General features: G+C 45.0%; 1 protein-coding gene across 1 annotated transcript in view; it reads left to right on the top strand.

Moving 5' to 3' along the window:
- Nucleotides 1-27013, top strand: part of CFAP61 (cilia and flagella associated protein 61) — a 335591-nt gene that overhangs the window by 4032 nt on the left and 304546 nt on the right. Inside the window, exons 2-4 of the mRNA XM_088477572.1 lie at nucleotides 1362-1510; nucleotides 12576-12729; nucleotides 14770-14846. Of these exons, the coding sequence (XP_088333698.1) occupies nucleotides 1368-1510; nucleotides 12576-12729; nucleotides 14770-14846 (374 nt within the window). The 5' untranslated portion in view covers nucleotides 1362-1367. The remainder of the gene's footprint in view (nucleotides 1-1361; nucleotides 1511-12575; nucleotides 12730-14769; nucleotides 14847-27013) is intronic.

Genomic DNA, 27013 nt, shown 5'->3' with positions numbered 1-27013 from the left:
CAACTCCACTCATCAGCCAAAAAAAATAATGTCCTCATTCTACCCAACTCATCTCATCAGCCAATAAAAATCATGTCCTCATTCTACCCAACTCCGCTCATCATCCAATGAAAACTTCAGCATGCAGTTTTTCATCACAAATGCTTTGGCAGATATCTGGTCTCACTTGCAGAAATAAAATCACATGGCATCATTAAAGAGAAGTTTGTGCTGTAGCCTATGTACACACTATCTACACACTAGCACAAAGTATAAGTGCAGTTTTTAAAACAACTGGATGCCAGTGATTATTCAGCGCTGCAGGTGTAATTTGCAGTGCCGGGAGCTTTCCGCTAAAAATATAAATAACATTTGAAATTTATTTTATTAGAAGCACGCATAGGTTTATTATATTATGTTAATTTTTTATGTCTTGATGCTCTGACTTTAAGAATAACTGTGTCTATCCAGATCCTATCCTTTGTCATCCTTGTATTGTATCTAGTAGTAACAATGCCATACCTTCCCTCTTCTATTGTGTCTAGTAGTAACAATGCCATACCTTCCCTCTTGTATTGTATCTAGTAGTAACAATGCCATACCTTCCTTCTTGTATTGTATGTAGTAGTAACAATGCCATACCTTCACTCATGTATTGTATCTAGTAGTAACAATGCCATGCCTTCCTCTTGTATTGTATGTAGTAGTAGCAATGCCATACCTTCCCTATTGTTTTGTATCTAGTAGTAACAATGCCATACCTTCCCTCTTGTTTTGTATCTAGTAGTAACAATGCCATACCTTCCCTCTTCTATTGTGTCTAGTAGTAACAATGCCATACCTTCCCTCTTGTATTGTATGTAGTAGTAACAATGCCATACCTTCCCTCTTGTATTGTATCTAGTAGTAACAATGCCATGCCTTCCTCTTCTATTGTATGTAGTAGTAACAATGCCATACCTTCCCTCTTGTATTGTATCTAGTAGTAACAATGCCATGCCTTCCTCTTGTATTGTATGTAGTAGTAACAATGCCATACCTTCCCTCTTGTATTGTATGTAGTAGTAACAATGCCATACCTTCCCTCTTGTATTGTATCTAGCAGTAACAATGCCATACCTTCCCTCTTGTATTGTATGTAGTAGTAACAATGCCATACCTTCCCTCTTGTATTGTATCTATGTAGTAGTAACAATGCCATACCTTCCCTCTTGTATTGTATGTAGTAGTAACAATGCCATACCTTCCCTCTTGTATTGTATGTAGTAGTAACAATGCCATACCTTCCCTCTTGTATTGTATGTAGTAGTAACAATGCCATACCTTCTCTCTTGTATTGTATGTAGTAGTAACAATGCCATACCTTCCCTCTTGTATTTCAGAGCATTATGACCACTCTGACTTCAACAAGTGGCACGACAGAACTGGTAACTGTCAGGAGAGCAGAGTGCCTTGACGTCGATGGCATCTCCATGCTTAAAACAAATGTCACACAGCAAATATTTGGAATTGTGAACGTCACATATTTACTGTAAGTACACTAGTGTGAATCTGTCATTTTCTGTTGTAGTTAAGGGTGATAGCAGAATATACCTAGACCTGTCCTGTTTCTTTTTTTGCAAAAATGTTGACTTTTTTTGCAAACAACCATGATGGATTTTATTTCTAAATCCGTGACTAAAAAAAGAAATGAGGGACCCTGTTTTGGAAACAAATTCGATATTATTTAGCGCAGCTTCTTTTTGGCTGCACAATGTGCCTGAACTTACAGGAAACCTAAATTAGGGTGATTTATTATGAACTCAATAATATGTTCTCTTGCACAAAATTACAAGTTTCCTGTAAGTTCAGGGACCTTGTGCAGCCAAGATGAACCTGCGCTACACAATATCGGTATTAACGGGAAGTGGGCTGAGGTGCTGTTCTGAGCTGTGTAAGGATTCCCTATAGAACACATGGATACATGTAGTTCTAATGTTTAGGGGTATCTTTGTTAAGATTCTGTGAAATGAAAATGTTATATTGCTCATTGCACCGATAGGAAATCTTCAGTCAATTTAACAAAAAAAAGTCATCGGGGCAGCTGAGCGATGACACTTTTATGCCTTTAATAAACATACACCTCAGTTATAGAGAAGTACGATTTTAGATAAAAACAATTTAAGAGAAGGCTAAAAAAAAATGTACATTTTTTTCTATTGTTTTGTCTGATGTAAATATTGCGGATGATAGAATAAAAATATTCTAGGACTAATTATCTAATTTCCAGTCAAGTTTGCACTGAGTTTGATTCAGTTGATATTGGTACCCGCAAATATTAAATATCCCAAGGGTGTATCTTGGGAGGATCGCAGCAGATATCAGAGGTTTTCGACCACAGAAGTAGCCCTCATAGGTTTATATCGGCAGGGGTACTGAGAAGGATGGGGGGTTACTCTTTATCCGGGCCCGGACTTGTTGGAGGTGCCAGTTCAGTGGCTCAGGTCATCTGCTGACGTCATTTGCTTCACCAAGTATAGCAAGCTGCTGCCTACTGAGGGGGATTCACATCGTCCCCCCCATTGCTACACAGCTCATCACCTCCTCCAGGGACCTGATTGGCCGGGAGCCAGGGATCATGTGACAAAGTGAGAGGCACTGGCAGTGTGACAGTTCACCCAACGGGGACCCCACCACTCCTCAGGTACCCAGCACCTCATGCAGCGCTTGTGGAACTCCTTTGCAGCACTTACAGCCCCCTCCCCCCCTCTAGCATTTGGCACGGTACATATTATTATAATCTATTTTTGTAGGAGAGGGGAGTGGCCACACCTCCGAGACTTTGGCCAAACCCCACAGTACCTGTGCCCAGCCCTGGCCATGCTGGCCCTGTCTATCGGGGCTGTTCAATGTTGTCCTGCTATCAGAGTATTGGTACATTCTGCCGACACTTAATTTCTTATTGCCTTGATATGTGTCAGTGCGAAAATATAATTATCGGGTCTAAAACTGATGATATATATGCCCTTTAATCTGTATTATACCACTAAAGGGCTGCATAGTGTCCCTTATCTAGTGTAATAATTCCTCTTTAATGGAATTTAGCCCACTGCAGCTTTCACAACAAAAAATGTGACAATGGGTATGCTAAATTTTTATTTATAATATTTTTTTTTTCTTAATTGGCATTGATACATGAAGGGTCTTACACTGATTTCTATATGCACTGCTGGAATGCTGGAAAACTGAGTATAATGGTGCAGCATCTTCATATAATGGTGCAGCATCTGCATATACTGGTGCAGCATCTGCGTATAATGGTGCAGCATCTGTGTATAATGGTGCAGCATCTTCGTATAATGGTGCAGCATCTGCATATACTGGTGCAGCATCTGCGTATAATGGTGCAGCATCTGCATATACTGGTGCAGCATCTGCGTATAATGGTGCAGCATCTGCGCATAATGGTGCAGCATCTGCGTATAATGATGCAGCATCTGCGTATAATGATGCAGCATCTGTATAATGGTGCAGCATCTGCATATAATGGTGCAACATCTGTGTATACTGGTGCAGCATCTGCGTATACTGGTGCAACATCTGCCTCTGATGGTGCAGCATCTGCGTTTACTGGTGCAGCATCTGCGTATAATGGTGCTTCATCTGCGTATACTGGTGCACCATCTGCGTATAATGGTGCAGCATCTGCGTATAATGGTGCAGCATCTGCGTATACTGGTGCAGCATCTGCGTATAATGATGCAGCATCTGTATAATGGTGCAACATCTGCGTATAATGGTGCAACATCTGTGTATAATGGTGCAGTATCTGCGTATACTGGTGCAACATCTGCCTATAATGGTGCAGCATCTGCGTATACTGGTGCAGCATCTGCGTATAATGATGCAGCATCTGTGTATAATGGTGCAGCATCTGCGTTTACTGGTGCAGCATCTGCGTATAATGATGCATCATCTGCGTATACTGGTGCAGCATCTGCATTTACTGGTGCAGCATCTGCGTATAATGGTGCTTCATCTGCGTATACTGGTGCACCATCTGCGTATAATGGTGCAGCATCTACGTATAATGGTGCAGCATCTGCGTATAATGGTGCAGCATCTGCGTATACTGGTGCAGCATCTGTATAATGGTGCAACATCTGCGTATAATGGTGCAACATCTGTGTATAATGGTGCAGTATCTGCGTATACTGGTGCAACATCTGCCTATAATGGTGCAGCATCTGCGTATACTGGTGCAGCATCTGCGTATAATGATGCAGCATCTGTGTATAATGGTGCAGCATCTGCGTTTACTGGTGCAGCATCTGCGTATAATGATGCATCATCTGCGTATACTGGTGCAGCATCTGCGTTTACTGGTGCAGCATCTGCGTATAATGGTGCTTCATCTGCGTATACTTGTGCACCATCTGCGTATAATGGTGCAGCATCTACGTATAATGGTGCAGCATCTGCGTATAATGGTGCAGCATCTGCGTATACTGGTGCAGCATCTGCGTATACTGGTGCAGCATCTGCGTATAATGATGCAGCATCTGTATAATGGTGCAACATCTGGGTATAATGGTGCAACATCTGTGTATAATGGTGCAGTATCTGCGTATACTGGTGCAACATCTGCCTATAATGGTGCAGCATCTGCGTATACTGGTGCAGCATCTGCGTATAATGATGCAGCATCTGTGTATAATGGTGCAGCATCTGCGTTTACTGGTGCAGCATCTGCGTTTACTGGTGCAGCATCTGCGTATAATGATGCATCATCTGCGTATACTGGTGCAGCATCTGGGTGTAATGGTGCAGCATCTACGTATAATGGTGCAGCATCTGCGTATAATGGTGCAGCATCTACGTATAATGGTGCAGCATCTGCGTATACTGGTGCAGCATCTGCGCATAATGGTGCAGCATCTGCGTATACTGGTGCAGCATCTGCGTATAATGGTGCAGCATCTGCGTATAATGGTTCAACATCTGTGTATATGCAGCATCTGCGTATAATGATGCAGCATCTGTATAATGGTTCAACATCTGCGTATAATGGTGCAGCATCTGCGTATACTGGTGCAACATCTGCCTATAATGGTGCAGCATCTGCGTATACTGGTGCAGCATCTGCGTATAATGATGCAGCATCTGTGTATAATGGTGCAGCATCTGGGTATAATGGTGCAGCATCTGCGTTTACTGGTACAGCATCTGCGTATAATGGTGCAGCATCTGTGTATAATGGTGCAGCATCTACGTATAATGGTGCAGCATCTGTGTATAATGGTGCTGCATCTGTGTTTAATGGTTCAACATCTAGGTATATAGGTGCAGCATCTGCGTATAATGGTGCATGCAGCATCTGCGTATAATGGTGCAGCATCTGGGTATAATGGTGCAGCATCTGCGTATAATGGTGCAGCATCTGGGTATAATGGTGCAGCATCTACGTATAATGGTGCAGCATCTGCGTATAATGGTGCAGCATCTGCGTATAATGGTACAGCATCTGCGTATACTGGTGCAGCATCTGAGTATAATGGTGCAGCATCTGTGTATAATGGTGCAGCATCTTCGTATAATGGTGCAGCATCTGCATATACTGGTGCAGTATCTGTGTATAATGGTGCAGCATCTGCATATACTGGTGCAGCATCTGCGTATAATGGTGCAGCATCTGTGCATAGTGGTGCAGCATCTGCGTATAATGGTGCAGCATCTGCGTATAATGATGCAGCATCTGTATAATGGTGCAGCATCTGCGTATAATGGTGCAACATCTGTGTATACTGGTACAGCATCTGCGTATACTGGTGCAACATCTGCCTCTGATGGTGCAGCATCTGCGTTTACTGGTGCAGCATCTGCGTATAATGGTGCTTCATCTGCGTATACTGGTGCAGCATCTGCGTATAATGGTGCAGCATCTGCGTATACTGGTGCAGCATCTGCGTATAATGGTGCAGCATCTGTATAATGGTGCAACATCTGCGTATAATGGTGCAACATCTGTGTATAATGGTGCAGTATCTGCGTATACTGGTGCAACATCTGCCTATAATGGTGCAGCATCTGCGTATACTGGTGCAGCATCCGCGTATAATGATGCAGCATCTGTGTATAATGGTGCAGCATCTGCGTTTACTGGTGCAGCATCTGCGTATAATGGTGCAGCATTTGCGTATAATGATGCATCATCTGCGTATACTGGTGCAGCATCTGGGTGTAATGGTGCAGCATCTACGTGTAATGGTGCAGCATCTGCGTATAATGGTGCAGCATCTGCGTATAATGGTGCAGCATCTGCGTATACTGGTGCAGCATCTGCGTATACTGGTGCAGCATCTGTATAATGGTGCAACATCTGCGTATACTGGTGTAGCATCTGCGTATACTGGTGCAACATCTACCTATAATGGTGCAGCATCTGCGTATACTGGTGCAGCATCTGTGGATAATGATGCAGCATCTGTGTATAATGGTGCAGCATCTGCGTTTACTGGTGCAGCATCTGCGTATAATGGTGCATCATCTGCGTATACTGGTGCATCATCTGCGTATAATGGTGCAGTATCTACGTATAATGGTGCAGCATCTGCGTATAATGGTACAGCATCTGCGTATAATGGTGCAGCATCTGTGTATAATGGTGCAGCATCTGTGTATAATGGTGCTGCATCTGTGTATAATGGTTCAACATCTAGGTATATAGGTGCAGCATCTGTGTATAATGGTGCATGCAGCATCTGCGTATAATGGTGCAGCATCTGGGTATAATGGTGCAGCATCTGCGTATAATGGTGCAGCATCTGGGTATAATGGTGCAGCATCTGGGTATAATGGTGCAGCATCTGGGTATAATGGTGCAGCATCTACGTATAATGGTGCAGCATCTGCGTATAATGGTACAGCATCTGCGTATACTGGTGCAGCATCTGAGTATAATGGTGCAGCATCTGCATATAATGGTGCAGCATCTGCGTATACTGGTGCAGCATCTGCGTATAATGGTGCAGCATCTGCGTACAATGGTGCAGCATCTGCGTATAATGGTGCAGCATCTACGTATAATGGTGCAGCATCTGCGTATAATGGTGCAACATCTGCGTATAATGGTGCATTATCTACGTATAATGGTGCTGTATCTGTGTATAATGGTTCAACATCTAGGTATATAGGTGCAGCATCTGCGTATAATGGTGCATGCAGCATCTGCGTATAATGGTGCAGCATCTGCGTATAATGGTGCAGCATCTGCGTATAATGGTGCAGCATCTGCGTATAATGGTGCAGCATCTGCGTATAATGGTGCAGCATCTGCGTATAATGGTGCAGCATCTGCGTATAATGGTGCAGCATCTGCGTATAATGGTGCATTATCTACGTATAATGGTGCAGCATCTGCGTATAATGGTGCAGCATCTGCGTATAATGGTGCAGCATCTGCGTATAATGGTGCAGCATCTGGGTATAATGGTGCAGCATCTGGGTATAATGGTGCAGCATCTACGTATAATGGTGCAGCATCTGCGTATAATGGTGCAGCATCTGCGTATAATGGTGCAGCATCTGAGTATAATGGTGCAGCATCTGTGTATAATGGTGCAGTATCTGCGTATAATGGTGCAGCATCTGCGTATAATGGTGCAGCATCTGCGTATAATGGTGCAGTATCTGTGTATAATGGTGCAGTATCTGTGTATAATGGTGCAGCATCTTGGTATAATGGTGCAGCATCTGCGTATACTGGTGCAGCATCTGTGGATAATGATGCAGCATCTGTGTATAATGGTGCAGCATCTGTGTATAATGGTGCAGCATCTGGGTATAATGGTGCAGCATCTGCGTATAATGGTGCAGCATCTGCGTATAATGGTGCAGCATCTGGGTATAATGGTGCAGCATCTGCGTATAATGGTGCAGCATCTGCTTATAATGGTGCAGCATCTGCGTATAATGGTGCAGCATCTGCGTATACTGGTGCAGCATCTGTGGATAATGATGCAGCATCTGTGTATAATGGTGCAGCATCTGTGTATAATGGTGCAGCATCTGGGTATAATGGTGCAGCATCTGCGTTTACTGGTGCAGCATCTGCGTATAATGGTGCATCATCTGCGTATACTGGTGCATCATCTGCGTATAATGGTGCAGTATCTGCGTATAATGGTACAGCATCTGCGTATAATGGTGCAGCATCTGTGTATAATGGTGCAGCATCTGTGTATAATGGTGCTGCATCTGTGTATAATGGTTCAACATCTAGGTATATAGGTGCAGCATCTGTGTATAATGGTGCATGCAGCATCTGCGTATAATGGTGCAGCATCTGGGTATAATGGTGCAGCATCTGCGTATAATGGTGCAGCATCTGGGTATAATGGTGCAGCATCTGGGTATAATGGTGCAGCATCTGGGTATAATGGTGCAGCATCTACGTATAATGGTGCAGCATCTGCGTATAATGGTACAGCATCTGCGTATACTGGTGCAGCATCTGAGTATAATGGTGCAGCATCTGCATATAATGGTGCAGCATCTGCGTATACTGGTGCAGCATCTGCGTATAATGGTGCAGCATCTGCGTACAATGGTGCAGCATCTGCGTATAATGGTGCAGCATCTACGTATAATGGTGCAGCATCTGCGTATAATGGTGCAACATCTGCGTATAATGGTGCATTATCTACGTATAATGGTGCTGTATCTGTGTATAATGGTTCAACATCTAGGTATATAGGTGCAGCATCTGCGTATAATGGTGCATGCAGCATCTGCGTATAATGGTGCAGCATCTGCGTATAATGGTGCAGCATCTGCGTATAATGGTGCAGCATCTGGGTATAATGGTGCAGCATCTGCGTATAATGGTGCAGCATCTGCGTATAATGGTGCAGCATCTGCGTATAATGGTGCAGCATCTGCGTATAATGGTGCAGCATCTGCGTATAATGGTGCAGCATCTGCGTATAATGGTGCATTATCTGCGTATAATGGTGCAGCATCTGCGTATAATGGTGCAGCATCTGCGTATAATGGTGCAGCATCTGCGTATAATGGTGCAGCATCTGGGTATAATGGTGCAGCATCTGGGTATAATGGTGCAGCATCTACGTATAATGGTGCAGCATCTGCGTATAATGGTGCAGCATCTGCGTATAATGGTGCAGCATCTGCGTATAATGGTGCAGCATCTGCGTATAATGGTGCAGCATCTGAGTATAATGGTGCAGCATCTGTGTATAATGGTGCAGTATCTGTGTATAATGGTGCAGTATCTGCGTATAATGGTGCAGCATCTGCGTATAATGGTGCAGCATCTGCGTATAATGGTGCAGCATCTTGGTATAATGGTGCAGCATCTGCGTATAATGGTGCAGCATCTGCGTATAATGGTGCAGTATCTGTGTATAATGGTGCAGTATCTGTGTATAATGGTGCAGCATCTTGGTATAATGGTGCAGCATCTGCATATAATGGTGCAGCATCTGCGTATAATGGTGCAGCATCTGCGTATAATGGTGCAGCATCTGGGTATAATGGTGCAGCATCTGCGTATAATGGTGCAGCATCTGCGTATAATGGTGCAACATCTGCTTATAATGGTGCAGCATCTGCGTATAATGGTGCAGTATCTGTGTATAATGGTGCTGCATCTGTGTATAATGGTTCAACATCTAGGTATATAGGTGCAGCATCTGCGTATAATGGTGCATGCAGCATCTGAGTATATAGGTGCAGCATCTGCGTATAATGGTGCAGCATCTGCGTATAATGGTGCAGCATCTGGGTATAATGGTGCAGCATCTGCATATAATGGTGCAGCATCTGCGTATAATGGTGCAGCATCTGGGTATAATGGTGCAGCATCTATGTATATTAAATTGTTCCTTTTATGCTGTGGATCTTGTGATTTTCTATGATTATGTGATGTTGTGTCTTCAAGTATCGACTATGTCTTTATGATGATAAGAGTAAAACGGTTGAACCAAAACCTTATTGTACTATTCATCCAACTACTGAATCCTATTGTAAAGTGTTATGCTGTTTCCTGAGCCATATCTGATCCCTAGTTTACATAGCGGAAGTACGATGAGTGGCCTTAAAGTATAAAAAACTAAAAGTTTGAATGTTGAATGATGGAAATGCAGCCTCAATAGTAAACATTTATCTGCTTAGCCTAATCTGAGTCCCATTTGGAATAGTGGAGTATAGGTTATTTTCTCTTTTATTATAAATAGATAACAGCTTTTTATTAATACAAGTCGAGATTATTACCTGTATTATTTGGTCTGTATGGGATTATGAGACAAATGGGCAAAACAATTTGTTTTGTTTGTTTAGTGAAAAATCCAACCTGGCTGTGACCATCTGTAACGAGAAGAACAGTGTGCTCGCCCATGCTGCCCTACTGGACTATCCCAACTGGGGTGTAGTGGACCAGGCAGCGTGGGAAGAATGGATGCATAATAACTATGAAGACAGCATATAATGGTGCAGCATCTGCATATAATGGTGCAGCGTCCGCATATAATGGTGCAGCATCTACGTATAATGGTGCAGCATATGGGTATAATGGTGCATCATCTGTGTATAATGGTGCAGCATCTGCATATAATGGTGCAGCATCTGCGTATAATGGTGCAACATCTGCGTATAATGGTGCAGCATCTGCGTATAATGGTGCAGCATCTGAGTATAATGGTGCAGCATCTGTGTATAATGGTGCAGAATCTACGTATAGTGGTGCAGCATATGGGTATAATGGTGCAGCATCTGTGTATAATGGTGCAGCATCTGCGTATAATGGTGCAACATCTGCGTATAATGGTGCAACATCTGCGTATAATGGTGCTGCATCTGAGTATAATGGTGCAGCATCTGTGTATAATGGTGCAGCATCTACGTATAATGGTGCAGCATCTGTGTATAATGGTGCAGCATCTGCGTATATAGGTGCAATATCTGCGTATATAGGTGCAGCATCTGCATATACTGGTGCAGCATCTGTATATAATGGTGCAGCATCTATGTATACTGGTGCAGCATCTGCGTATAATGGTGCATCATCTGCGTATAATGGTGCATCATCTGCGTATACTGGTGCAGCATCTGCGTATAATGGTGCAGCATCTGCGTATAATGGTGCAGCATCTGCGTATAATGGTGCAGTATCTACGTATAATGGTGCAGCATCTGCGTATAATGGTGCAACATCTACGTATAATGGTGCTGTATCTGTGTATAATGGTTCAACATCTAGGTATATAGGTGCAGCATCTGCGTATAATGGTGCATGCAGCATCTGCGTATAATGGTGCAGCATCTGGTTATAATGGTGCAGCATCTGCGTATAATGGTGCAGCATCTGGGTATAATGCTGCAGCATCTGCGTATAATGGTGCAGCATCTGCGTATAATGGTGCAGCATCTGCGTATAATGGTGCAGCATCTGCGTATAATGGTGTAGCATCTACGTATAATGGTGCAGCATCTGCGTATAATGGTGCAGCATCTGCGTATAATGGTGCAACATCTGCGTATACTGGTGCAGCATCTGCGTATAATGGTGCAGCATCTGAGTATAATGGTGCAGCATCTGTGTATAATGGTGCAGTATCTGTGTATAATGGTGCAGCATCTTGGTATAATGGTGCAGCATCTGCATATAATGGTGCAGCATCTGCGTATAATGGTGCAGCATCTGCGTATAATGGTGCAGCATCTGGGTATAATGGTGCAGCATCTGGGTATAATGGTGCAGCATCTACGTATAATGGTGCAGCATCTGCATATAATAATGCAGCATCTGCGTATAATGGTGCAACATCTGCTTATAATGGTGCAGCATCTGCGTATAATGGTGCAGCATCTGCGTATAATGGTGCAGTATCTGTGTATAATGGTGCTGCATCTGTGTATAATGGTTCAACATCTAGGTATATAGGTGCAGCATCTGCGTATAATGGTGCATGCAGCATCTGAGTATATAGGTGCAGCATCTGCGTATAATGGTGCAGCATCTGCGTATAATGGTGCAGCATCTGGGTATAATGGTGCAGCATCTGCATATAATGGTGCAGCATCTGCGTATAATGGTGCAGCATCTGGGTATAATGGTGCAGCATCTATGTATATTAAATTGTTCCTTTTATGCTGTGGATCTTGTGATTTTCTATGATTATGTGATGTTGTGTCTTCAAGTATCGACTATGTCTTTATGATGATAAGAGTAAAAAGGTTGAACCAAAACCTTATTGTACTATTCATCCAACTACTGAATCCTATTGTAAAGTGTTATGCTGTTTCCTGAGCCATATCTGATCCCTAGTTTACATAGCGGAAGTACGATGAGTGGCCTTAAAGTATAGAAAACTAAAAGTTTGAATGTTGAATGATGGAAATGCAGCCTCAATAGTAAACATTTATCTGCTTAGCCTAATCTGAGTCCCATTTGGAATAGTGGAGTATAGGTTATTTTCTCTTTTATTATAAATAGATAACAGCTTTTTATTAATACAAGTCGAGATTATTACCTGTATTATTTGGTCTGTATGGGATTATGAGACAAATGGGCAAAACAATTTGTTTTGTTTGTTTAGTGAAAAATCCAACCTGGCTGTGACCATCTGTAACGAGAAGAACAGTGTGATCGCCCATGCTGCCCTACTGGACTATCCCAACTGGGGTGTAGTGGACCAGGCAGCGTGGGAAGAATGGATGCATAATAACTATGAAGACAGCAGCAAGTGCACAGTGAGTATAAACTCTGAGAATCGCAGATCGCACTGTTATGTACTAACACTGTATCAAATGCTCTTATGCCACATGGTCCTCATTTACACTTTAGCGCAATTCCAGCTAAAAACGTAAAACCTGTATTCGGACGCCTGGGCAACGTTAGGTTTTCTTTCATCCAGACATTCCCCTAGATGCCGCCAGATGTCGTCACATGCACCTTACATATCCATCAGACTCCCCCATATTTCACCAGGGTGAATATGATCACGGCCGTACTGCTTGCCTTAGGAGAGCGTGATCGTGGCCGCACTGTCTGTGGCAGCTATCAGGCCCCTAGGGCACACTGTTGGTACTGAACCGCCATCTATATCTGTCAGGCCCCACTTAATATATAATTGAACCCTAAGTGCCCCCATTAGTCTCACTCTCCTCTAGTTCCACCACTGTCTCCAGCAATTAATTACATTTCTTCCCTGCAGAGATTATACAGCATAACAAATAACTATTAATTTACTGTGAACTGGCCTGTCTGTGCCAACTTCCCCCAGTCACTGACAACTGGGCAGTGACTGGTCACTTACTTTGTGTCCCAACTATGCTGTTAAATTCACTATTTTAAGTGTACTCTCAGATAGTATGTTGTTGACATCATATATCAAACTTGAAGGGCTTTAACCTAGTGGTGTAAAATAAATAAATCACTAGTAAAACAAAAGTAGTTTGTCTTGATACCTAACTCCTTTTTCAGAGTTCAGTGCACTAATTTATAGCCACAGATATTACTGACTGTGTTGTAGGATGCCCAGGGTGTCTGCAGTTTGGAAGTCGATGAATGCTGACACGCTCCAGGCCGGCTGAGGCTCAGACAGATTGTGCCCTCCTACTCCTCCCAGTATACTTGCAGCATGTGCGTGGTCAGTGTGTCATGTTGGGACAGGGGAATGACTGATCGGCATGTGAGTTGTGTGGTACCATTTGGAGGATTAGGATTTCTCACCCGAAATTGATTCCGTCTCTGACATCCATCAAAGCTAATTATGGATCCTCCTGCAAGCGCCTCCCCTCCCCCCTCCTGCCCCAGAGTACATAACTCCCCCAACTTCGCCCCGACTTGGGCAAATCATATTGTGAGGGGGTGCAAATCCACATATTTTAAATGACCCCACATTCCTAGAAGCAGTGCATCATGGCTTTACCAAGGTGTACAAATGCAACTTCTCCCTGGATTTACAAATAATATGTTTACTTATCGTGGGAATTGAAAATGCACCTTTCACCATAATTTATTATTTAGATCCTACTGAGGCCACTTCCAGACTGGGGTCATTCCAGACAAGCTGGGGATGAATATTCGGTAGAAATAGGTGGTCTGACCATATGTAAATCGACCAGAAACATGTCATTCTTGTTATTTCTGGTGCTGCTGTTAATGCTATCATACTGAGGGGCTGATTCTCATGTGGAAGTAAAACAAACAGAGCAAGTCACTCTTAACCTGGTGCATAGATTTAGCTGTAGACAGGGGTGTGTGCGAACTCTAATCTAAATTACAGTGTAAATATAAAGCTGTCCAGCATTTGTGGGCTACATACAAAAGCAGCCAGTATTTACCAGGCATGCAAAATATAAAAATAAAATAAACATATTAGAACTCCTTGCAGTACAACATGGTTTGTTCCAGTTACAAAAGGGAAAATGTACTAAAGGTCAATTTTGATCGATTTTAAAAGTGATGTAAATTGATCAACATTGATGGGCTTTCCGTATGCAAAATCTGTATATTTATCATCCGTAGGGTTTTAACTTTAATTGATGACAATGATAAATATGCAGATTGTGCGTTTGGTCTTCAGTCACTTTTAAATTGTTCTAAATCAACTTTTACTATATTTATCCTAAAGTTACTTGCTTTTTTTATTTGCTGCCAACTCAGAATTAGCCCCAAAGGTCTTTTGTACAGAGAATTCTTCAGTCAAAAGAGTAAAAAATAGTCATTTTTTTCCAAACATGTGTACAACGTTCTTATTTATAACAATGGGTTTCCTATATTTTCAGCCCCTGAACACTTTGTTTTTACACCTTTTTGTGGCCACAGATGAATTTTCCTTACAGAGCATTGAAGAGCTCATCAGGTGAGCCAAAAGCATAAAACATAATGGGGCTGATCCAGGGGAGGCTGCAATTGCACCCCTAATCGCAAGCATTCATTACAGAAGCTCCAAAACTGTGACCATATGAAAAGTAGTTAATTTGCAAACAGAGCAGTCACTATTAGGCACCTGATCATTTGCAAATTATACGGCTTGCTCTGCCTTTATCCCGGTCTCATATATTTATATGTACTCACTCTATGTTAGAACGCCACCAAGCCTCTTATCTAGGCACAACAAGGGTATGCAGGTTATGGTATTTCCAGGTTAGGCTGCCATGCAGCACCTCTTTATCAAGTGGCCACACCATTTGTCTATATATATATTTTACCTTATATAACCCTCTGTCATTACCTGCTCTGGTACATATCTCTTGATTGTTTAAGTCCTGGAGTACCACCTTCCTATGGAGTGAGTATATTTTATATATATATATATATAATATATATATATATATATAGCCAATGGCGCTCAAAGATGGAGTATTCTAAGAATCCTAATGGAGTCAATATAGGTGTTACCACGCAGCTGTTCTGGTTGCAAGTCAGAAGAAACACAAGAAAAAGTAATCAACAGCACTGTGAAAATATCTGAGGTTAAGTTTATAATGTGAATCAATAAATAATGATTTTAAATAAAACACAATGTTATAAAAACTATACCAGAATGAATTGAATAGTATAAATCATATTATAATAAATGACAATTTAATATTGCAAAAAACAGTGCAATAATAAAAACAAATAACATTGGCCAATGTGACATACAACACTATAAATACACCTTATATCAGATAATTATAAAATTAGCCAATGTAACACTGTGAGATAAATCATTTGTCAGAATCACCGCAATAGATTTATAACAGCTGGGACTTATGATGCAAAATAGGAGAATATAGATGCTTGTAATTCCATATAATAAGTCTCCTTTTAGACAAGCATGGAGCCTGCAATATATAGTGTTCAAAAGGCAAGAATGTAGCTGCTTGTACATTCTAAAAGCAAAAATGTAGCAGCTTTAATCTCCCAACTATTTATATTGTTGTATGTCACTTTGGCCAATGTTATTCGTTTTTATTATTGTACTGTTTTTTTGCAATATTAAATTGTCATTTATTATAACATGATTTATACTATTCAATTAATTCTGGTATAGTTTTTATAACATTGTGTTTTATTTAAAATCATTATTTATTGATTCACATTATAAACTTAACCTCGGATATTTTCACAGCACTGTTGATTACTTTTTCTTATATATATTTATTTATTCAATAGTAGACAGCACACAGTTATTTGTAAGCTCTAACAAGCAGGGTCCTCTTCCCTTGTGTGCTTTTCCCCTTCCTCATTTATACCATTATTTCCTCCCCATTGCCAACGACGGCACCAAATCTTTGGGTAAGCGGTGTTGCTTTTGTGGATAGTGTGACTGCATGTGCAGCAATTAGAATATAGCTTGTATCCCATGTTATGCAGTGTTTAGTACTATAAGTCTTTTGCATTTCTTTATATTCTTGTTTTGTTTGCATTGCTTATCTTTTTTGTACTATGCAAGGCGATGCAGAACCCTTGAAGCGCCATATAAACAAACACAATAATATTAATACAATTAGGTGACATCTTGATTTTACTGTATTTTGGGTACTTAAAATAGAAATTTGACCAGGGTTCAGCAATATGTGCTTTTTGCATTGTAACTGTAGTGAGAAACATCTATCCCAGATGTTCCACAGAAAATGAAACTGACATTGGGGTGAAATGTCCAATATCTGTTACTTTGCCATTCTTATGTTACACCCCATCCTGATTCTGAGATGCACGAAGTGCCAATATTAATGCAAATTGTCAATGTTTTTCAACAGTGCATGCATCTAAAGGTGCCTACACATATAGCGATGTGCTCACGATCAGCCAATGTGTACGATTTCTCCTTGTACTCTCCCTGGGAGCTCCCCAGCAGTCGTGGGCACGATTTGGTCTGAAAAAGCTGCCAATTTGACACACGATCTATAAACTATCTAGTGCATCGTGTCTTAAGAATGTTAGATCTGCCCTACAGCACGGCAGATCTGAAGATGTGATGTGCGACCTGCAGGGATGCACAGAGATGGTCCGTCCCGGGCCTGCTCCAGGGGTAGCTGCGCCCTGTGCTGGATGGGTACAATGGGGGTGTGGCCTAATTACCATAGTCCATGCCCCCTAAGTGCTGTTATTTGGGGGCATGCCCGCATGGCATTCCTCCCGTGTAACGTCAAACTGAGGGCGAGCCCAGCACTCCATCACTAGCTGGGCTTCCCCAGCCCTCTCCCGGCGCTGAATGGATGCCGCGCACATGCGCGCAGCATCCATTCAGGTACTCCGGCATCTGGCACAGTCGCACAGCTGCGGCGGTGGGGGTGCCCAACCTTCTGACCAGACCACCCGCGGGACACTTTGGCCCACACGTGGAACAGCGGGACAATGCTGTTCTGCTGAAATCGGGATGTTGGGAGGGGTTCGCCCTCTATGGGGTGGCGCCGCTGTTCAACCGCACTGGTCCTGGTCCGTCTTATAGGTGTGTTTTGGAAGTGTCACGGGCAAGTTGCTGAACTGGTTGCAAACTCAGTACAACAAACCAGGGACTTAGCCATCCATACTTATAAGGTGGGCCATCCTGTTCCAAGGCGATGTCAGCGCTTTCCTAATGTGCATGGGCACAGCCATGAGGGATTGGATCAGCTGATTACTAACCTCCAGTCACTGCCAGTCTGCTGTGCTCACATAACTGCTCTCTCCTATCTCCTGCAAGAGCTCCCTATTTAAAACTGCTCCTGTCAGTTGCAAAAGGTTGGAACATCATAGAACAGGGTTTCCTTTGTGTCCTCACTCTCCAGTCAGGGGCATATGTACAATGGGTGCACCTATATTTTTTAATACTTACCTCTCCGAAGTCCCGCATCGGCTGTTGCAGTGCTGCACTAAATGTCTGGAAAATGGCAGCAGCAGCCCTTTTCCCGGCGTTTTGCACATGCGCAGTGGGGAAATCGTCGGAACAATGGTGCATGCGCAGCAGTCTCGGCATAGACTAGTACCCAGAGTCTACTGCTGCGGTCAGTGCGCTGCTGGGCAGACGGTGAGTGCACACAGGCCCCCTCCTCTCTTAATACGCCCCTGTCTCTAGTGTGTACCCACGGGTTGGGTACGGGGCTCAGGATCCTGTCGCTTAGAATCCCGATGCCTGCTTCCTGACAGGGTTAAGATGCCAATACCTGCAGGTAAGTATCGTAACCCTACCCCTAAACCTTACCCTCCCTCCCCGCAGCCTAAACCTCCCTCCCCGCAGCCTAAACTGAACCCTCCCCCCACAGCCTAAACCTAAGCCTCCCTCCCCACAGCCTAAACCGAACCCACCCCCCACAGCCTAAACCTAACCCTCCCCCCCACAGCCTAATGCTAACCCTCCCCCTTGTGCCTAACCCCTAACCCTCCCCCTAACCCCAATACTTACCGTTTGGATGTTAGTGGTCAGAATCTTGTTACTGGGTTTCTGACCGGTGTTGGGATTCCGGCACCAGCATTCTGAGTGCCGACATACCAACAGCCGGGGTATGAACTGCATACACGATCCGCTGCCTGAACCAGCGCTCCAGCTACCTGTGACTGTGCAAACTACTTCTATTCTGATACCTGTGAGTCGATTTCATCTACTCTGCAGTGCTATCGCTCCTGCCAGTATCCAGAACCTTCCAAACTTTGTTCAGTGCTATCTCCTCCAGTTCTAGTCCCTGTCTCTGCTGGTCCCAGGCCAGTTTATGTACTCCTCCGGTTCCAGTCCTGTTCAAGTCACCTCCTGAACCCTCCGGTTTCAATATGGTTCAAGGTTTCCTCAGTGTTCTCTGGTCCCAGTCCAGTCCAGCCTCCTCCGGTTCTAATTAAGATCAAATCATCTGTCTCCTCTGATTCCATTTTGTTCTAACCTGCATATTTCCAGCCTGTGTTCATCATTCTGGTTTCAGTCCGGTTCAGCTTGCTGTATACACTCCTGTTCCAATCTGGTGCCAGCCTGTGTTAATCCTGCAGTAGTCTGAAAGTATTAATTTAATAACATTGACTATAATAGTGCTTCCAAGTGCCAAGTCTTCAGTCTACTACCATTTATTACTTCAAGCAAGTATTCGCCTGCTCATTGCAGGTTCAAGTGGACTGATCCTATATTAGATACTTCAGCCTGTATTGCTGTTCTGAGATTTCCACCTCATCTCCACTACTCTTCTCAGCACGACTGCTCCAAGCTTGCCTATGGGACTCCCTGCTCATTAAACCATCGGTGACCATCGATGATGGTGGTTGTCCTGATGCTCCTCTCACTGAGTGTTGAGGTTTGTGCTGAATTCCTAGAGGAATGGCTGACTTTGGATGCTGGGGACTGGGTACTGGATCTGCGTCCCTCTCTGAGGGTGTAGGCTCCAGTCATCCAGCTTTGGTATCTGGGTTGTACCACTTTCAGTGGATTCCAGCCAGGCTATTGTTTATCTGAGTTACCCTCTGCCCAGTTCCTGAGTTCTCAAGTATTGTTTCCAGCTCCTCGGTCCTAAGGGTCAGCGCTAGTTTTCAGGTACTGGCTGGGGGTTTCCAGTAGTCCAGCATATTCTATATTGGTCCATATTCTATATTCTATCCCTGATCCATGAGCTCACTTTGTTTGCTATTCTCCTTGTCAGTCCAGTCCACGGGTCCTGACTCGGATCTCACCTGCAAGCCCATGACACTCTGGCGCTTAATCGCGCACATTGGAGGCCATACTCTGATGGAGAGTATGTACCTAGAATGGGGCTGGTGCAAGTTTTGATGGTGCGACCGATGGTTGCGTCTAAAGAAGCACCAAGCGGTATTTCAGTGTCTACAGACACTCAAAGTGGTCATTTCAGTCATTGCACATGCAGATGCACGGCTGCACACCAGGGAAGGGATATTAGCATAGAGTCGCACACACTACATGGGCAAAAGACGCACACACAGACGCAGCAGCATCCGGCTCAGAATCAGCTCCATTGCCTGCTAACATTTTTGTGTATTAATCGTCCAACTGTGCCTATAGCTCATTTGTTCTACATGCAAGATTTGGTATGTGCCCCATTGTGGACATGCAGAACTTGGCTTCTCTCACATCTAGCAGCAGCCTAATTCTATAAAATGAGCTTCCAGGTCTAATGCTGAAAGGTCTAATGCTGACATACTCCTAGTCAATGGCAGAACTTGAGAGTGGCGGACCCAGGTGCAAAAAATATGCTTTCAACCACCCCCTCTTCCGGCTCATGCGGAGAGGCAGTGGGTGGTGGGGAGAGGCAGAGGGTGACAGCAGGAAGAGGCAGTGGCAGGGGAAAGCAGAGTGTGGCAGGGAGAGGCCATGGGTGACAGCAGGAAGAGGCAGTGGGTGTCAGTTGAAGAGGCAGTGGCAGGGGGAAGCAGAAGGTAACAGAGAGAGGCCATGGGTGACAGGGAGACAGTGGATGGCAGACTGTGACGGGGAGAAGCAGTAGGTGACAAGGAGAGGCAGTGCATGGCAGAGGGTGATAGGGAGAGGCAGTGGATGGCAGAGGGTGATAGGGAGAGGCAGTGGATGGCAGAGGGTGACAGGGAAAGGCAGGAGGAGGCAGAAGGAGAGGCAGTGGCATGGAAAGGCAGAGGGTAACAGAGAGAGGCCATGGTTGACAGGGAGGCAGTGGATGGCAGTCTGTGATGGGGAGAAGCAGTAGGTGACAGGGAGGGGCAGTGCATGGCAGAGGGTGATAGGGAGAAGCAGTGGATGGCAGAGGGTGATCTCGGAAAGGTAGGAGGAGGCAGAAGGTGAAAGAGAGAGGCAGTGGGGGACAGTGAGAGACCTTGGGTGGCAGAAGGTAACAGTGGAAGGGGTGTGGGTAAAAGCCGGAAACATAGTAACTGCATTGAAAAAGCCGGAAACAATGTAAAGTGTATTGGAAAAGCCGGAAATCATAGTAAATGTATTGAAAAAGCCGGAAATCCATATTAAGTGTATTGAAAAAGCCAGAAATCATAGCAAATGTATTCAAAAAGCCGGAAATCATACTGTATTAAGTGTATTGAAAAAGCCAGAAATCATAGTAAGTGTAAGCCGGAAATCATACTGTATTAAGTGTATTGGAAAAGCCGGAAATCATAGTAAATGTATTGGAAAAGCCAGAAATCCATATTAAGTGTATTGAAAAAGCTGGAAACATAGTAAATGTATGGATTTCCGGCTTTTCTAATACATGTAATATGATTTCCAGCTTTTCTATTACACTTACTATGGATTTCCGGCTTTCCTAATACACTTACTATGGATTTCCGGCTTTTTCAATGCATTTACTATGTTTCCGGCTTTTACCCTCTTCCCAGTGGAAGAGGCAGTGGGTGACAGTGGGAGAGGCAGTGGCAAGCAGAGGGTGACAGAGGGAGGCCATGGGTTTCAGTGACAATGCAATGTATGGCAGATTGTCACAGGGAGAGGCAGTGGGTGGCAGGGAGAGGCAGTGGATGACAGGGGAAGGCAGAGGGTGATAGAGAAAGGTAGAGGGTGACAGCTGGAAGAGTCTGGTTTGCTGCTACAAAACTAAACTCTATTTTGTTTTAAATGTGCCTGCCCCTTCCATAAAGCCTGAGGCCTAGTTGGGCACTTTCCCCTTCCTCTGGCAGAGCCCTGCACAGTGCCCCTACACCCAGCAGGGGCTGCACAGTGCTCCCCCCCCGCCCAACCACCACCGCCTCACATGTGGGAACAGTCACAAACACACACACACCCCTGGTCACATTCACGCCTGGATCTTGTACTTACCGAGAACGGGATCTGCCTCTTCCTCAGCGTGAGAGTTGTCTGCTGCATCCCGGTGACAGCCTGCGGCAGTGTGACCCTCTCCTAGTAGCAGGGCTGTCCTCCCTGGTCTGTTGCCCAGCGGAGCTGTGTAACATAGGGAAAGAGACGGGGAAGTCACCAGGCTGGGGAAGGAACAGGATTGGCTGCTAAAAGGTCAGCCCCGCCTCCCTCAAGACAGTGGGGGCCCGCCATACTCCCTTCTCTGGGCCAGTCCGATCTAGCCGCAACCGTCCGACAATCCTCTCTAAACTTTCGGGAACAGTGGAAAACTCATGGCGGTCTTGGCAGCCGGCAGCTGCGGGCCCCTTAGTCCGCAGGGGCCCCAGTGCACAGCACAGGCTGCACCGGCGGTAGTTCCGCCCCTGCTCCTAGTTTAACTATATTTCCTGCGGTATCTCAACACATCCCTAAAGAGTGTGTGATCTAGCTACACGATAGGAGTATTAGAGAATAATGGGTGAAATCTGCCAAGTTATGTATAGAATCCTATCCTCTGTATTTAAAGTCTTTACATTTTTTTTTTGCCTTATCATTCACCTTTTATTTAATCTCCATGTGTATATACTTACCAGAATGTATTGTACTGCTTGCTCATATTGTTAGCTCTATGAGAGAGGAACATCTGTTGTTATGTTTGCTTTTAAATTGCATATGTTGCATTTGTTCCTATCATGTATTATCGGGAACTTTGTTGTTAAATGTCGCTTCCTTGGAATAAGCACGCATGGTACAATACAAAACTTATATAAAAGGAATATCTCATGTTTACTAAAACAGACAAAACCACTAAAATGAACATACACTGCTAGTTTTACCCATTCTCCTGTTGTGTTCCCAGCTGAAAATATTATTAATATTCTCTGACGCTCCCCTACTGCACATGGTTGGAATTACTAAGGGCCTCATTCAGAGATGTACGCTAATGCGATCGCAGCTGCGTTTTCGTACGCAACACAGCTGCAAAAATATGCTAATAGTCACCAAGCTTACCTGAGCATAAGGACAACCACTGCTACCTTCTTAACTGCGTGTGATGACACATACCTGACTAAATATTGGTAACATTGACGCACATCGGCGACCATCTTACCCTTGCGGCAGGTCTGTGCTGCCGCAGCCTTGGGAGCTCTTTAGACACGCAGAGCTGCATAGGCACTCGCAGTGGCTAATTTATGCACTCCCATGTAACAGCGTTTAAACGGACAGGCACACCTGCGTTTCTCAGACTAACCCCCATCACCATCCCTAAACGCTAACCACCTGTCACTCACTCTGCGATGGATTCCTATGTGCATCCGTAATCGCAGTGCGATCGCTGCGCACACGCAGTGCGGCTTATACACATGCGCAATGGCAAACAATGACTCGATTGCCTGCGTAATCGCCTTTGCGGCCGTCCCCAAATCAGGCCCTAAGACTACACACATACTGGCTTTTACGATGCATATTTTGGAATGTTATAAAACTAAAAAGGAAAATCAGCAGCACTGCATATATGTATAAGATTAATAAACATTTGCTATGCAATGCATCGTGTTTAATCTGCATTTCCTACAGTTGTGTCTGTGCCATAACAAGAAGCTACTGTTGTGTTCTAGCATCTCATGTGCTTCCAATGCCGTGATTGTCATCTTTCAAATGCATCATATTTGCCTATTCTCCTGTACCGTCCAGGGGTTACCGAATTTCATGGAGTTACCCCACACTCCTGGGAAAATAGACCAGTTTCCCAGTGAATCGATTCATCATATCCCCGACCCATGGCGGCATTGCACAGCAAGGGACGGGGCCGCGATGAATCAATTCATGATGCCATATCCGGAGGGGAGGTAGAAGTGTTTGTGATGAGCAGGGTTCATGGTGCTGCAAATCGCGTCATCAGGATATGAAAGTAGGCGAATAAAACTAGGTTTATGTACAGACTCACTGGCAGGAACAATAAGCTATATAAAGTACACACTGCAGCTCCACATAAGTTAAACACATGTAATAATGCAAATAGTACATCGATAAAAAATAATTAAAAAACAATTCACAGCCATTTACATGGACTTAACTTGCTTTATAAGCATATTTTGAGAGCTGAATGGGGAAGCACAGACGGTGTAATGATTAGCATTACTACAGTACCTCATAGCACTGAGATGGTGGGTTCGATACCCACCACGGCCCTAACTGTGTGGAGTTTGTATATTCTCCCTGTGTTTGCATGGGTTTCCTCTGGGTAGTTCAGTTTCCTCCCACACTCCAAAAATATACTGGTAGGTACAAAAAATTAAACCGAGCGTGTGTATGCCTATACGTGTGTACGGGATGCCGGCGCTCGGGATCCCGGTGGTCAGAATCCCGATGCCTGCACCCTGACCAGGTTTGAATGCTGACGCCCCCAGATAAGTAAGACTAACCTAACTCTTAACCCTACCCCTCAGCCTCCCTCCATGGTGCCTAAACCTAACCTCCCCCCCTGCCCCGGCCCCTACATTCCTACACTCCCGAAAGTCGCGTGAGGCTCACGTTTTTTCGGGTAACCCCCTCGCACTCCCGGCAGTGTAGGCATTTCTCCCGCATCCTGCCCACTTCCTAGTGAAGTGGGCCGAATGGGGAGAAACTTACCTGAAATCTGCTGTCCGTTATTAGGGGGCGGGGCTTAATGACTGATTCTAGTATTGTGACATTTGTCCCCACCCCTATTAAAATATGCGCAAGTCACGGGTGTTTTGCCATGAGGGGGCGGGTCCTAATGAGGCGAATGGTCAGGCCCCGCGCCCCCGTTACTGCCCGACTGCTGCCTCTCCCCAGGCTTCTCCCTGGGAGGGCAGATTAAAAGTCGGCAAGTATGCCCCAGCCTAACCCTAACCCACCCCTTAGTAACTAACCCTAACCCCTTACCATAACCCTCCCCCTAATCCCAGTACTTACTTTCGGGATTCTGGCGGGGGTCGGGATGCCGGCGTCTGCATTCTGACCGCATCCCGTGTGTACATGTGATAGGGATTATAAACTGTACAACTCCACTGTGGCAGGGACTGATGTGAATGACTGAAATATTCTCTGTACAGCACTGCGGAATATGTGTGCTATGACATGTGTGCTATATAAATAACCGGTAATAAATAAAATAAATAATTTCAGGACATCAGACCAATGAAAGCACAGAAAGCTTTGGTTCTATAGTTCTATAGAGTGCATTAGGTCACTTTTGCTCCAGGGAGCAACTAAACCTTCTTTGGCATGTGCACCTAAGGAAGGGGACTCAGGGCCTGATTCAGACCCGGTCGCAAGCGCTGTGCGCTCGCAACCTGGTCGATGGTGGCCCAGAGTGCATGCGCACGACGGAGCCGGCTCCGTTGTGCGCATGCGCGAGACCCGGATAACGGACGGGCAAACCGTCTCTCCGGGTCTCGCACCAAAGGGGGCGTGCTGTCGATGATGAGTGACAGCACGCCCCCTTTGGTGGGCGGGCTGGGGTGTGTGGCTGCCCAAACGGAGGCGTTCCCATGTGAACGCCTACCGTTTGGGGCCAGCCCCACTGACATCACAAGTAATGTCAGTGGAGGGATTCCGGCTCTGTTAGAGCCGAAATCTCTCTGGGGCTTGCGGAAACGAGACCCTACCACAAGGGTCTCGTCACAAGCCTGATGGTCGCGATGGTCTTGACCATCGCGACCATCTTCCTGGCCGCTCGCTATAGCTGTGGGTGGGCCGTTCTAAATAAAAAAAAAGACCTGCCCTGATTCAGAGCGAGCGCTCTGTCAGAGCAACCGGCTCTGAAGCAGGGCCTCAGAGCAATGGCAATATGTTTTAGTACTACGTCAGTGTTGTAGTTTATTGGCAGGTGAACCACATATATGAAAATATGCTTAAACTGGCAGGTTGTTAGGCAAGCTGGGGACCAAAAACAAAGCAATGGAGGGTAGCACTACGTAATATAATGTAATGTAAATGGGATACCTTGATTGAACACATTTCTAAGTTTTACGTTTAAATTGCTTACACATATAACTATTCTTTACATGTCACATATAAAACAAATAGGGACTGATTCAGACCCGCTCGCATGCGCTGGCAAGCGGGTCGATGTTTACCCCCCTGCGCATGTGCCCCCTCCGGCGTGTGCATGCGCGAGACCCGGCCAGAGACAGGCTCTCCGTCGCTACGGGTCTCGCACCAAAACGGGGCGGCTGTCGATTGTGATTGACAGCTCGCCCCGTTTTGGAGGCAGGCAGGGGGGGTGGCTGGACAAACAGAGGCGTTAGCGAGGGAACGCTTCGGTTTGTGGGCGGCCCTACTGACATCGCTAGTGATGTCAGTAGGTGGACTTCCTTCTCTATTAGAGCAGGAAGTCCACTGGGGCTTACGATGGACGAGACCCTACCACAAGGGTCTCGTCGCAAGCCCGATTGTCATAACCATCACCTGGCCGCTCGCAAAAGCTGTGGGTAGTCACCCACAGCTTAGCGAGCGGCCAGGAGGCTGGCACAAAAAAAAAATGCCGCCCTGATTCAGAGCGAGCGCTCTGAAAGAGCTTCCGGCTCTGAATCAGGGCCATAGTCCCATGAGAGTCCAGTGCTAGTAATCTGGGCTTTCAGATGATGGTTTTGAACCACTACAGTATATTGGGCCTGATTCAGAGCCGGACGCTATTTGCAGACGGTCGTTCCAAAAAAGGGGCTGGCTATTTAAATTGAGCGCTCGCTTTGCGGTGTGTTGACGCCTCTATGTCTGAGCGAGCGAACGAAAAATGCGCTCGCTATTTTGTAAAGACGCCCCTTTGCCGTTCGCATCACACGTCATCTCCGGCATTTATTAGATTAATCGGGTACATTGAAAGGCATCTGAACTGCTTGCAGTGCTTGTGGTACGTTTTTCTTACCGCAATCACTGCGAGCAGTTCAGGCTAAAAGACAACCAAGTGACATGGTCGATGACGCTCCTTTACTAATTATGCACGCCCATTAAACGCCCTTTTGACCGTTTGGCACGCCTGCGTTCGGATCTTCACTCCCCCGTTTTCAAGCACCTTCTCCTGTTACCACCCACAAACGGTACATTCTGTCAATCAAATTAGCAGCCCCTCGCTGTTTTGCGAGCGCACGATTTCCGACTGCAATTACTGGTTTGCGCATATGCATTACGACCCATACGCATGCGCAGTTGTGCGAACATCGCTCATGGCGAACGAGCGTCCGCTTACGAGCGGCTCTGAATCAGGCCCATTGTTGGCAGGGAGGTACGTGTTACTACTGATTTCTACTTATTAAATAAATAACGACAAGCTTTACCTTATGTAA

Source organism: Taudactylus pleione, unplaced genomic scaffold (genome assembly GCF_031769625.1).
Source record: "Taudactylus pleione unplaced genomic scaffold, aTauple2 ptg000201l, whole genome shotgun sequence".
NCBI classification, from domain to species: Eukaryota; Metazoa; Chordata; class Amphibia; order Anura; family Myobatrachidae; genus Taudactylus; species Taudactylus pleione.
The sequence above is the reverse complement of the archived record's forward strand: the minus strand, read 5'-3'. Positions and strand labels throughout refer to the sequence as shown.